General features: G+C 40.1%; 1 protein-coding gene across 1 annotated transcript in view; it reads right to left on the reverse strand.

Moving 5' to 3' along the window:
* aldh7a1 (aldehyde dehydrogenase 7 family, member A1) overlaps window positions 1-13,912 on the reverse strand; it is a 48,310-nt gene that overhangs the window by 18,167 nt on the left and 16,231 nt on the right. The window contains exons 7-10 of the mRNA XM_072584717.1: window positions 12,064-12,108; window positions 9,481-9,558; window positions 3,547-3,644; window positions 3,360-3,401 (exon numbers count right to left, since the gene is read on the reverse strand). Coding sequence (XP_072440818.1) covers window positions 3,360-3,401; window positions 3,547-3,644; window positions 9,481-9,558; window positions 12,064-12,108 — 263 coding nt within the window. The remainder of the gene's footprint in view (window positions 1-3,359; window positions 3,402-3,546; window positions 3,645-9,480; window positions 9,559-12,063; window positions 12,109-13,912) is intronic.

Below are 13,912 nucleotides of genomic sequence, written 5' to 3' on the forward strand. Positions count from 1 at the left end.
TTAAAGAACTGAAGAGTGTGCCAATACTTTTAGTTCACCATTTAAAAAGGGTATAATGAAAAACTACAGCAAAAAAAAAACCTGGCATGACCAGAGTGAGAGAAAGTTCCTAGCTGTGGACCTTACTGATGTGAACCATATTTTGCTGACCTCAGATAGGATAAATGTAATGGCAAAACTGACCCAAAGGCTGAAGCGATAGAGTTAGCAAAGTGAGAGATACTTTGTACTTGAGGCTAAGTTAAATAACTTCAAAAACTGCAGATGGTGTTTTATTTGTGCGGGGAGGGACGTGAGTCTTTAGAGTGTGTTACCTTTTAGGTACCAATTGATTAGAATGAATTTAGTCTTTTCCCTTGAAAAGAATCATTTGTTTGTTGTCGCATCCTTAATTTTAAACTGATTTTGGGTTGGATAGTCACAGTAAAAGTGAAACCTAGGCCATAGGTTCCTTCCACCCAAGTTGTTTTGGAATTATTTTCTTTGTAGGTTATTGGTCTCTATGGAGATCATGAGAGTAGTTTGGAGCGGTTGGCGTTCTCTCCATATGGTTGAAAAGAGAGGAGATGTGCTTGATATAATCAAAATTATTTGTGGCCTAGGCAGAGATAGGTAGAAACAAATGAATGGCAAAATAACCAATGACAAGATGAGAAAAAAAGTGTTTGCACTGCCTGACAATATGATGGACAATCATGATTTTCAAAACAGAATTGAACAGCACCTGAAGAGAAAAAAATTGCAGGCTAGAAGGAAAATGCAAAGAAGACGGAACTGAAGAGATTAGCTGCTTTGAACATGGGTCAGTAATGAATTGCTCACCTGTGACTTGCACATTTCAGCTCTGCTATGAATCTAACCACTTGATTCATTTGTAGTCAAACACATTGTCTTAGAATAAACAAAGTTGAACCTAAGCCATTACTTAGATGGTTATGTTACAGCACAAAATAACCTGTTCCAAAGAAGAGTCATTCTGAACTCAATGTTAACTCTTCTCTCTCTCTCTCTGCAGATGCTGCTCGCCCTGCTGAAAATCCCCAGCATTTTCCCTGTTTATTTTAATTGTTCTGTTTGTGGGAACATCAATTGTGAAGAGGTGATTTAAAGCGTGAAACTCAAAACACCAATTTTGATTAACTTACTTAATCTATCAGGACCAATTTTGATGACACATGATGCCAATAACCCTAGACTTATTTTAAACAGCAACAACATTTAGAGTAAAAATGTTTGTTTTACTTGTTCAAAAGAAGGATCACTGAAACATTAATTCTGCTTTCTCTCCAGAGTTGCTGTCTGACGTGCTGAGTTTTTGAGCAATTTCTGATTTTGTTTGTTTGCTTTCCTTTTTCAACTGGATTGGCTATTCTGGATTCAAACCCTGTCAATGGAAATCCATTTCATTCGTAAGTATCCACAAGACAGTTTAATACTGGCCAGCCAAAGATTGATGGGCAGAGGTGAAGTATTCTTCAAACATATTGCTGCTATGTCATAGAGTCATAGAAATGTACAGCAAGGAAATAGGCCCTTCAGTCCCATCCATCCAGATATCCTAATCTGATCTAGACCCATTTGCCAGCACTTGGCCCGTATCCCTCCAAACCCTTCATATTCATATACCCATCCAGATGCCTTTTAAAAGTTGCAATTGTACCAGCCTCCACCATTTCCTCTGGCAGCTCATTCCATACACATACCGCCCTCTGCATGAAAAAGTTGCCCCCTCAGGTCTCTTTTATATCTTTCCCCTCTCACCCTAAACCTATGCCCTCGAGTTCTGGACTCCCCAACCCCAGAGAAAAGACTTGGTCTATTTACCCTATCCATGCCCCTCATCATTTTATAAACCTCTATAAGGTCACCCCTCAGCTTCTGACACTCCAGGGAAAACAGCCCCAACCTATTCAGCCTCTCCACAGAATATCAGATAAAGTAATTTACTGGCGGTGATCCTCAACAGTTAGCCCACGGCAGCACTGAATGTCTGTTCAGGGAAACATTGAGGGTAGTGTTTGAGTCCCACTGGCAATTTTTAAGATGGTACTTATTTAACTGGGTGGGAGAGTGTTGTCTGAGGATCCAACATCCAATTAAATCTGAGGCAGAAAGGCTGGTCAACAACATTCCCCATCTGATATGTTAATTTAGGCCCTCAAGTAAGCAATTAAAGTCCACAGTGGGGTAGGTAGTTTCCCCAAGTCAATGGCACACAGTGCCTGATTCAGGAACCTGCCATCAGGAACAGAGTTCACTGAAAGTTCCCCTCGCCCTTACCTCCAAATCTCCTCTCCTCCCACAACCAAACCTTCCTTCACTCACTGTTGCCCTCAGGTTCCATTCTGATCCTGGGTCTCTGGTGGGTGAATTGCCACTTCTCCCAGTAGTTAGAGGTGGTGGGATGTCTGTCCCCAGAGTTGTTCATCCTGGTTATATCCCAATGGTGGGTATATAACTGCTCAATTGGCACTTGATACAACAGGCCTTCATCAACGTCAGCAACATAGGGCGCCAGCCGGTTCTCTTGCCAACCAGTGAGACCCAGATCAAAAACATTAAATTCTACCCTATACACTTATAATGAGCTTGAATACCAATCATGTCACAGGCACTGTAGCAACATCAATAAAGACAGATACCATTTTACAATTGTATCCAGTACATTTTGTTTAGAAAAATGTCATTTTAGTAATGATCCACTCCAGACAGTTATAACACCCTGTGTTCAAGATTTAACTGTGCTAGTATTTATACATATTCAGAATTAAAATAACGTGCCTCAAGGGTTTTACAACACACATGATGCATAAACCTATCATTTCATGAAATGTCACTATTGTATGTCAAACTCCAGTCCCCAGTTTGTGGGTTATAGTTATAAAATCACTGAATCTTAGAATCTCTACAGTATGGAAGTAGGCCATCTGGTCCATTGAGTTCACACCACCCATCCAACAGCATCCCATTCAGATCCAAGCCTGAACATCCCCGGACACAACGAGCAATTTAGCATGGCCAGTTCACTTAACCTGCACATCTTTGCACTGTGGGAGGAAACTAGAGCACCTGGAGGAAACCCATGTCGACACAGGGAGAACGTGCAAACTCCACACAGACAGTCGCCTGAGGCTGGAATTAAACCGGAGTCCCTGGCGCTGTGAGGCGGCAGTGAGCCACTTATATTTTCTTTCGGTCAAGTTCATAATTATACTTCAAATGAAAAGAAATAACACTAACTGACTACTCTAGATCTTATGCATTTTCTATTCTTTGCCTTAGAAATAGGCTAGATTTCTCCAATCTGAAAATACAGCTTTATATCTAAAGATTACACTGGATCAAAATCCACACGTTACCAATGATAGCATTGTTTCCACCAAGCTCTAGAAGCAATCGTCCTGTAAGCGGAGACAGAAAAGAAACACATTATAGTTAATTTTCACAAAAGCATCATAAACAGTCACCCAATTTTTACTTAATATTATCAATTTTGTTGGGTAAACATACACGTTTCATTACTTGCATCTATACATGAGTACTTACCAAATCGCTCTTGAACCACTAATGATACTTGCTTGCCCACATTTGTGCTACCAGTAAAAGACAGGAGATTTATTCGTTCATCTTTGCTCATGGCAGCACTGAAAATTAATGAGGATCAGCTTTAGAATATCAATTAATTTCTGGGATACTCAAGTGTAAAATCACGGAAATGTTTGTGCAGCTGGCTCCAAGCAAATTCAATCAATAACTGAAAGAGATAGTCATCTCCTCAAAAATCACACTAACTGAAATACCCACAGACATCTGCAATAATCTCTGCTTTGTTATAATCTGCAAATTAGTTGATATAAACAATGCAGAACAGAGGGGAATATTTTTACATTGTAATTTTCCACATTACTAAACGGAATTGCAATAATAGATGCAAAACGTTTAGTGTTGTAATCCTAGGATGAATTCTAATGCTGAATTGGTTACTATAGAGTTTCTTTTGTACACTCACTTTTACGGAGACATTATAACAGAACTCTTACGGCACAGAAAGAGGGCATTCAGCTTGTCACATATTTACATGAATGGCAATTCAGCTAGTCCCACTCTCTTACAGCCCTGCAAATCTATTTAATGCATATGTTTATTTAATTTCCAAAGTCATAATTGAACCTGCCTCCCCGTCACCTTAAAGCAGTGCAATCCAGATCCTAACTATTTGCTGCACAGAAAAAAGGTTTTCCTCTTGTCACCATTGGTTCTTAGTTTGAAGCTGCGAATACTTTATGACAGCAAGATTTCAAAACTTCATAAATCCCACTGCTGAAATTCAATGGTTGCAGCAAACTAGAGATACAATCAGATAGTAGCTTAAAAAAAATATAGGACTAGTAATCTAGAGAAGTAATCTGGAGACATGCATGCAAATGCCACCATGATGGCTGTGAAATTTAAAGCCAGTTAATTAAATAAATCTGGAATAAAAAGTTAGTATCAAGAACAGTGACCATTGTTTAATGCTGGTGATGGGAATCTTGCCCAACAGCAACACATTTCCAAACCAGGGTGGCAATTGGTTTGAAGGGGAGCTTGCTGGGGGTGGTGTTCTCATGTATCTGCTGCCCTTGACATTCCAGATGGTAATGATCATGGGCTTAGAAGATGCAGTCTAAGCAGCGTTGGTGCATTTCTGCCCTGCATCTTGTGGTTGGTACACACTACTGCTACTGGTGTGTAGTTAGTGTATGTTTGAGAATGTGCCGCCAATCAAGTGGGCTGCTTTGTCCTGGATGGCGTCACGTTTCAAGCGTTATCGAAGCTGCACACATCCAGATAAGTGGGGAGTATGCCATCATAGTCCTGATTTTTGAATGAAGATGAGGAATAGGTTTTGGCGAATCAGTTACTCACCGTACAATACTATGACTTAGCCTTGTTTTTGAGCCACAGTTTTTGCATGGCTAGTCGAGTTCAGTTTCTGGTCAATGGTAACCCCCAGAACGTTGATCTGGTGGATTCAATGATGGAAATGCCACTGAACATCAAAATCAGAAGTGAATTCTCTTTCGTTCATACAGTCATTGCCAGACACTAACTTGGTGGGAATGTTACTTGTCAGCCCAAGCCTAGATATTGTCCAGGTTTTGCTGCATTTGGATTGCTTTAGTATCCGAGGTACTGCTGAACATTATACAATCATCAGCAAATCTACTCCACTTCTGGCCTTATGATAGAGGGAAGGCCACTGATGAAGCAATTGCAGTTGGTTGGGTGTAGGTATACTGCTTTTACAGTAGGCCCTAAGAACATTAGACATAGAAGCCAGTGTAAGCAATTAATTCTTTTGTATTTGTGTGAGCATTTAATATGATTACAACAGTGCTGAGATTCTGCATGAACTCATTTAGCCAAACATTGTGCTCCCGAAGTAGCTGAACTTCAAAACAAGCCTTTCCAATTCAGCCGCTATGCCTGCATTTACCTGACAAAATGGAAAATTTTGGAATGTTCTGCCAATAAAGAATGACAAATCATGCCCAGCCAATTACTGCCCCGTTTACAAGTGATTGAAAACGGTGACAGTAATGCATTCAGCTGCATTTGTTCACCAAAATCTGCTTGGCAATGCTCAGTTTGCGTTTTATCAGGCCTACCTCAATCTTGGTTGAAACATTTTCTAAAAAGCTGAATTGCAAAGGTGAGGTGAAAATGCTATGGATGGATAAGTCTCCGAGGATGGGTTGAATCCAAGGATTTTAAAGGAAGCAGCTACAGTGTCAGTGGATATACGAGCAGCAAGCTTACAAAAACTTTTAGGCTCTGGAAAAATTTACAGAAGATTGGAAAACTGGCAATGTAATACACTTATTCAAAAAGGAAGAATAAAAAAGAAGTCACTATAGGCCTGTTAGTTTAACATCTGTCATTTGGAAAATGTTATAGACTATAAGAATGCATCAGCAGAGCATTCAGAAGCACATTCAAGTAGAGTCAGAATTTGGTTAAATGAAGGGAAAATCATATTTGTCAATATTATCATCGTATTTTTTCAAGATGGCAACTGCTAGAATAGATAAAGGAGAACCGATAGATATAGTTGGATTTCAAAAAGGCAAGTACATACCTACTGTACATAAAGGTTACTTAATGCCATAAGTGCCCACGATAACAGGGGAAGTGCATTATCACGGATAAAGGACTGGCTAACTAACAGAAGACAGAGTTGGGATAAAGGGGCTATTTTCAGGATGGCAACCTGTAATTAGTAGAGTGCCACGGAGATCAGTGTTGAGGCTACAATTATTTACAAGGTATTATTAATAACTTGGATGAGGAAAGTGAATGTACAATCACCAGGTTTACAGATGACACCAGAATAAGTGATAAGACAAGCAGCATGGATGACACAAAGGGTCTGCAAAGGGTTATAAACAGGTTAGGTAAGAGAACAGAGACTTTGCAAATGGAATATAAAGTCAGAAAACGTTTGGCTGGAAGAATTGAAAAACTGAGTTTTATTTAAATGGGAAAAGTCTGCAGAAAACTGCCGCACAGGGACTTTGGGGTCTTCAGATACAAATCACAAAAAGCTGGCATCCAAATTCAGCAGATAGTAGCGGAAGAAAATCAACTGTTGGTCTTTACTTCAAAGGGACTGGAGAATAAAAAGTGAGACCTTGCTAAAACTATGCAAGCACTAGTGAGACCACAGCTGGAACACTGAATACTGACTGGGTCCCTTATCTAAGGAAATGGAAATAGGCATTGGAGGCTGTCCAGAGAAGGTTCACTAAGTTGTTTCCAGGTATGGAGGGAGTGTCTTATAAGGAGAGGTTGAGTAGGCTGGCTTGTTTTCAATGAAGTTTACAAGAATGAAAGGTAGCCTTATTGAAATGCGCAAGATTATTAGGGGACTTGACAGGGCTGATACTGAGAAGTCTTTTTTCCCCGTTGTGGGAGTGGCTAGGAACAGGTGAAGTGACCACTGTTTGAAAGGAATTGCTTTGCTGTAAACTGATGGCAAGTGATTGACATGACAATAACAATCACCAAAAATTTAATTGTGCTCACATTGTGTTGTTCCAAATGGCAAGTACAGTATTGCAGAGTCATAGAGATGCACAGCATAGAAACAGACCCTTCGGTCCAACCCGTCCATGCTGACATGATATCCCAACCCAATCTAGTCCCATCTACCAGCACCTAGCCCATATCCCTCCAAACCCTTCCTATTCATATACCCATCCAAATGCCTCTTAAATGTTGAAATTGTACCAGCCTCCACCACTTCCTCTGGCAGCTCATTCCATACACGTACCGCCCTCTGTGTGAAGAAGTTGCCCCTTAGGTCTCTTTTATATCTTTCCCCTCTCACCCTTAACCTATGCCCTCTAGTTCTGGACTCCCTAATCCCAGGGAAAAGACTTTACCTATTTACCTTATCCATGCCCCTCATAATTTTATAAACGTCTATAAAGGTCACCCTCAGCCTCCGACGCTCCAGGAAAACAGCCCCAGCCTGTTCAACCTCTCCCTTTAGCTCAAATCCTCCAACCATGGCAACATCTTTGTAAATCTTTTCTGAAGCCTTCCAAGTTTCACAACATCTTTCCAATAGGAAGGAGACCAGAATTGCATGCAATATTCCAACAGTGGCCTAACCAATGTCCTGTACAGCCGCAACATGACCTCCCAACTCCTGTACTCAATACTCTGACCAATAAACGAAAGCATACCAATCGCCTCCTTAACTATCTTATCTACCTGTGACTCTACTCTATGAACCTGTTCTCCCAGGCCTCTTTGTTCAGCAACATCTTTAATATTCTTTCATAGGATGTGGGGGTCACTGGATAGGCCATCATTTTATTGTCCATCCCTAACAGTCCATCAGGAAGGTAGTGAATATGCTTATCTACCACATTTTAACATATATATTCTATGAGGGTTCAGGGGCATGCTCTCATATATTTGATGTCTATAAACAAAATTGTATCTTCTGGTTACTTCCTCTTTTCATCAATTTCTTTTGAAAAAATTTCAAATATTTCTGTTCATTTATGTGACAATTATCACGGATGTTTAATCTGGATTATAACGGACAGGTTCCCCATGGGAGACTAGTTATCAAGGTTAGATCTCATGGAATACAGTGAGAACTAGCCATTTGGATTGAGAACTGGTTCAAAGGTAGAAGACAAAGGGTGGTGGAAGGTTGTTTTTCAGACTGGAGGCCTGTGACCAGTGGAGTGCCACAAAAATTAGTGCTGTGTCCTCTACGTTTCGTCATTTGTATAAATGATTTGGATGTGAGCTTAAGAGGTATATAATTAGTAAGTTTGCAGAAGACACCAAAATTGAAGGTGTAGTGGACAGCGAAGAAGGTTACCTCAGATTACAATGGGATCTTGATCAGATGGGGCAATGGGCTAAGGAATGGCAGATAGAGTTTAGATAAATGTGAAGTGCTGCATTTTGGGAAAGCAAATCTTAGCAGGACTTATACACTTAATGGTAAGGTCCTCGGGAGTGTTGCTGAACAAAGAGACCTCGGAGTGCAGGTTCATAGCTCCTTGAAAGTGGAGTCGCAGGTAGATAGGATAGTGAAGGCAGCGTTTGGTATGCTTTCGTTTATTGGTCAGAGTATCGAGTACAGGAGTTGGGAGGTCATGTTGTCGCTGTACAGGACTTTGGTTAGGCCATTATTGGAATACTATGTGGAACTCTGGTTTCCTTTCTATCTGAGGGATGTTGTGAAACTTGAAAGGGTTCAGAAAAGATTTCCAAGGATGTTACCAGGGTTGGAGGATTTGAGCTACAGGGACAGGTTGAATAGGTTACGGCTGTTTTCCCTGGAGAGTTGGAGACTGAGGGTGAACCTTAGAGGTTTATAAATTCATGAAGGGCATGGATAGGATAAATAGACAAGGTCTTTTCCCTGGGGTGGGTGAATCCAGAACTAGACGGCATGGGTTTAGGGTGAGAGGGAAATATATAAAAGAGACCTAAGAGGCAGCTTTTTCATGCAGAGGGTGGTACATGTGTAGAGTTTGCTGTCAGAGGAAGTGGTGGGGCTAGTATGATTGCAACATTTAAAAGACATCTGGATGGGCTTATGAATAAGAAGGGTTTGGAGGGCTATGGGTGGGTGCTGGCAGGTGGGACTAGATTGGGTTGAGGTATCTGGTCGGCATGGACGAGTTGGAACGAAGGGCCTGTTTTTGTGCTGTATATCTCTAGGACTCTATGACATATGGTATTTTATGTAAGAGTTCATTGTGCAAAATCAATTGTCACCAAGTTCTTCCATCATTACTTTACTAATAAACTTGGACAAGAAATTGCAACAAACTTGTATTTAATTTTTTTTCTTAACTATTATTGTACTGACGAGTGAGACAATAATTGATATCCACAGTTCTGAAAGTGAACTAATATATATCACGAGCATTAGTCTGTTGTCATTACTTCTTATTCACTTACCCAATGTCCGTACCTCCACACGTAAGGGAACAAATAGCTCCAGGTAATTTGTTATCTTCTAAAACCTGGGCAACAATTCTGTAAAGAGATAAAATTAGAACAACTTGCCAAGTTTTGCAAATACTTTAATTTCAAAACTAGATAAAGCTAAAAAGACTCAAGGCAGTAGAGAATGTCTGGATTTTAAAAGCCATAAATGTAAGATTAAGAACACTTTACAGAATTATTTTTAAAGCCATTAATAGTTATTTCAACAATCCAACAAACACTTTAAGGTCAAAACGGAAATTGTGAAAAATTATGCTGTTTTGGACAACTGAACAAACTGAATTTCAGCTTAAATTTTAAACAGACAATTAAATATCAATCAACTACAACAGCTCAATGATCAAGCGTTACTAATACAAAATGCTTCCTGGCCAATTGAAACAATCGCTTGAAAGATGAAATTTACAAGAATAAGCAGAATAAACTGGGAATCGAATGAGGCTTACAAAAATTAATTAATTTAGGTAAGTTAATTCAAAGGAATCTTTTACTTTGCAGTTCTAAATTTTTTTCAAAAAAAAGCTTTAATCAAACTTAAAACTAATGTGAAATTGCACGAAGTGGACACAGTCTGTGCATTGAAGAAGTTGGAAGGAATTGACATTCTAGACCCAGACTCTGGAGGATTCTGGTTGCAATAACTAGCAGCCAGCTGAAGTAGTTAACTTTCATGAGTGACTATCAATGCCTCAAAACATTAGGGAGGGAGAAGTTTTATCACCACGTTACACAAGATCAGACTTCCAATCAGAAGTTAGTTAGAAATAGTCAGAAACCACATATGAACATAAAAAAGGGAGCAAAAGTAGACCATTCAATCCTTCAAGCTCGCTCTATCATTAATGAGACTTTGGCTGATCTGTTTGTGCTTTGAATTCCACATTCCCATCTACTCCCAATAATGCTTGATTGCTCGGTCTGACAAGACTCGATCCACCTCTGTCTCGAAAATATTCAATTACCCCACCTCTCCATCATCTTCTAAGACAGAGTTTAAAGTTGCTCAACTCTCAGAAAAAACATTCTCATTTCTGACCTGTTTCTGGGCTGTATGACTATGACCTAAATCCCTCTGCACCTTAGAATTCTGCAGGCCTTTCTGTACTACTCATATTTTTTATTCATATTTAAATTTATTAAACTTTTTTAAACAATTCTACTTGTCAAAGTGAAGAACTTCACACTTTTCCGTGCCTGCAACTGTGTCTCTATTGATCTATCCTACAGACGAGTATGCCAACATAGTCACCCTTAAATAGGTTTAAAATACTAGTCTTAGCTCCAATCTTCTCCCTTTGAAAATTCACTCAGATTATTGTTGCTGTAACTAAGTGTACCTTAACTCCAAGGTCATTAATTATATCATGTTACATAAGTCGCCAAATATAATCTGCTCTCTGGGCAGTTCCAAAACAGGCTGCTCCAAGAAATTCTCTCAAAAACCTACAGTGAACTTATCCAAGCCAGAACTGCCTATCTTATTTTTCCAGTTTATCTGATTACTGCTGTCTCTATAAACACAAGCATCAATAATTCTTCTTGTATACTTTGTTTTATATTGTGGTTACTGTAAGACCACTCCCACTGGTGACCTCTTTCCTGTATTATTGTTCATCTCCACCCAACCTGACTCTACAACTTGATCTCCTGAACCAAAGTCATCTCGAACCAGTGCACAAACTCTTGATTAGCAGTGCTATCAACTTTTGCCATCCTGAAACCATGTCTCCGTAATGTCTATCAAGTCAATTTATCTCAATGTGCATCATCAATTCGATCTGGTAGTGGGCCAGGAGGCACCACCCATAATTCAGTATCCAATCAAAGAAGAACGGAAGAAAGGAAAAGGAGCAGACACACTTTGGCATTAGCTAATTCAATTATTATGCTCACAGATAGAATTCTCCCCAAACTGGGCTCAAATAAACTAGTTGTTGTTCCCTGGCTACATGGATCCCACGTTCAGCCCTGACACAATTGCAGACGGAGCAATTGCTGGCAACTATACGGTGGTAAATAACCTGCCTCAAAGATGACCAAAGTGTTCACACTAAACTTAAGCTACTGGAAAGCCCAACACCTGCACCTTATGTGCAATATTTTCTGAAATAGAATCTACCGTATCTATGCCACATGCAGACGAAATGAGACATACGATAAATAGAACAAACTGGTGACTATTACTTTAGTGTAAGACACCAAACTGTCAGTATTTCAACCAGTGGGTTGAGTTTTAGTGTACAAGAAGGTGATACACATCAGATAATTTCTTTGGTTTACCTGGAACCTGAGTCGAGATATTTACAGGCAGAATTACTTCCCAACTCATTCTCTGCAAATGTTGGCAGGTTGCCTCCAATTCCATGTGCTCTAATTTTTGTTGTGACACTTCAATAGAATTGAGTATCCGTAAGAAAGGTCAGTACAATCTAACAATTAAATTACATGATAATCATACATTCCAATGGACTAGGGATAAACTCAACCTACCGGAAAATAATAAATCATTACGAGCCAATAGAAAATAATACTCACTGTGTAACTGCTACACTAGTCAGAGGAGTTGTGGGAGCTCCTTTCCTGTGAACATAAAATGGATAGAATCATAAATTTATTAGGCACAAGTGGCACACCTCATCCAAACCTAAATACAGATTTTGATTGGTAGCCATCCAGCTTATGAATATTACAGTGAAGGAGGAGTGTCTGCACACTCCGAGCATTTTAACTAAGTGCCACTCTCCTGGTTTCTGTAACCATGCAATTTAGATGATTTTAAAATTGGAATAATGCTCACTTGAATGCCTCAATCCTGTCTCCACAACACCTCCACGCAGTGCTTTCCATCTTTTGCAAAACACTTTAAAACAGTGTCCTCTGTTTCTGTTTATGAGCAGGAGCAGTCTCTTCTTCACTACTATCTTCCAGACTCCCCATCATTTTGAGAACTTCTATCAAATCTCCACTTAGTCTTCTCTTCTTAAAGAGAAACTGTCCCAATTTCTCCAATCTTTCCTCATAACTGAAGTGCCTCAGTCAGGAATAATTCCTCTGAACCTGTCCCGAACTCTCTACAATGCATTTGTATTTTCCAGAACTGCACACAATACTCCAGCTGGGGTCTAACCAGTAACTTCTGTAAAGTTAATCACAAAGTCGCCGCTTTTCTGCTCTCTGCCCCTATTTATTTATGAAGTCTAGAATATTTTGTATATTTTAACAACAGCTTCTTCTACAATCCTGCTACTTTTAAAGAATTGTGCATACACACCCAGATTTCTTTGCTCATGCACATACTATACAATTTTTTTTAAACCAAAGTGCATCACTTCACACTTCTCCGCATTGAATTTCATCTTCCATCTATCCACCCACTCCACCAACATGTCAACGTTCTTTTGAATTCTACACTATCCTCCTCAGAATTTACAATTCTCCCAAGTTATATGTCATATGAAAATGATGCCTGCATACCTTGATCTGTATCAGGAATATGTATATGTATTGGGAATATGTATCGGGAAAAGATTAGATTAGATTCCCTACAGTGTGGAAACAGGCCCTTTGGCCCAACAATTCCACACCGACCCTCCAAAGAGAAACCCACCCAGACCCACTTCCCTCTGACTAATGTACCTAACACTATGGGCAATTTAGCATGGCCAATTCAACTGACCTGCGCATCTTTGGACTGTGGGTGGAAATCAGAGCACCCGGAGGAAACCCATGCAGACACGGGGAGAATGTGCAAACTCCACACAGACAGGTGCCCAAGGCTGGAATCGAACCTGGGACCCTGGCGCTGTGAGGCAGCAGTGCTAACCACTGAGCCACCGTGCCGCCCTAAAGAGCAAGAGTCCGCAACGCCAACCCCAGGAGATTCCAATACAAATCTTTGTGAATGGTACTGTACCATGTATAATCATCAGTGAACATCCCCATTTCTGAATTTATGATGAAGGTGTTTTATGAAGGAGCTGAAGATGGTCGAGTCTGAGACACCGCTGCAGTGATGCCCTGGGGCTGAAATGATTGACCTCCAACAACCCCAACCATCTTCCTTTGATTCTAACTAGTGGCGGGTTTTTCTCCCAATTCTCAATTACTCCAGTTTTGCTGGGAGTTCTTGATGTCCTACTCCATCAAATGACGTCCTGGTATTAAAGCAGTCACTCTCACTTCATGTCTGGAGTTCAGATCTTCTGTCCATGTTTGCAACAATGCTGTAATTATGTCAGGAACGGAGTGAACCAGGCAGAATCCAAACTGAATAACAATGTGCAGGTTACTTTATTGGTCAGAGTATTGAGTACAGGAGTTGGGAGGTCATGTTGCAGCTGTACAGGACATTGGTTACGCCTTTGTTGGAATATTGCGTGCAATT

This window comes from Chiloscyllium punctatum, chromosome 2 (genome assembly GCF_047496795.1).
Source record: "Chiloscyllium punctatum isolate Juve2018m chromosome 2, sChiPun1.3, whole genome shotgun sequence".
NCBI lineage: Eukaryota > Metazoa > Chordata > Chondrichthyes > Orectolobiformes > Hemiscylliidae > Chiloscyllium > Chiloscyllium punctatum.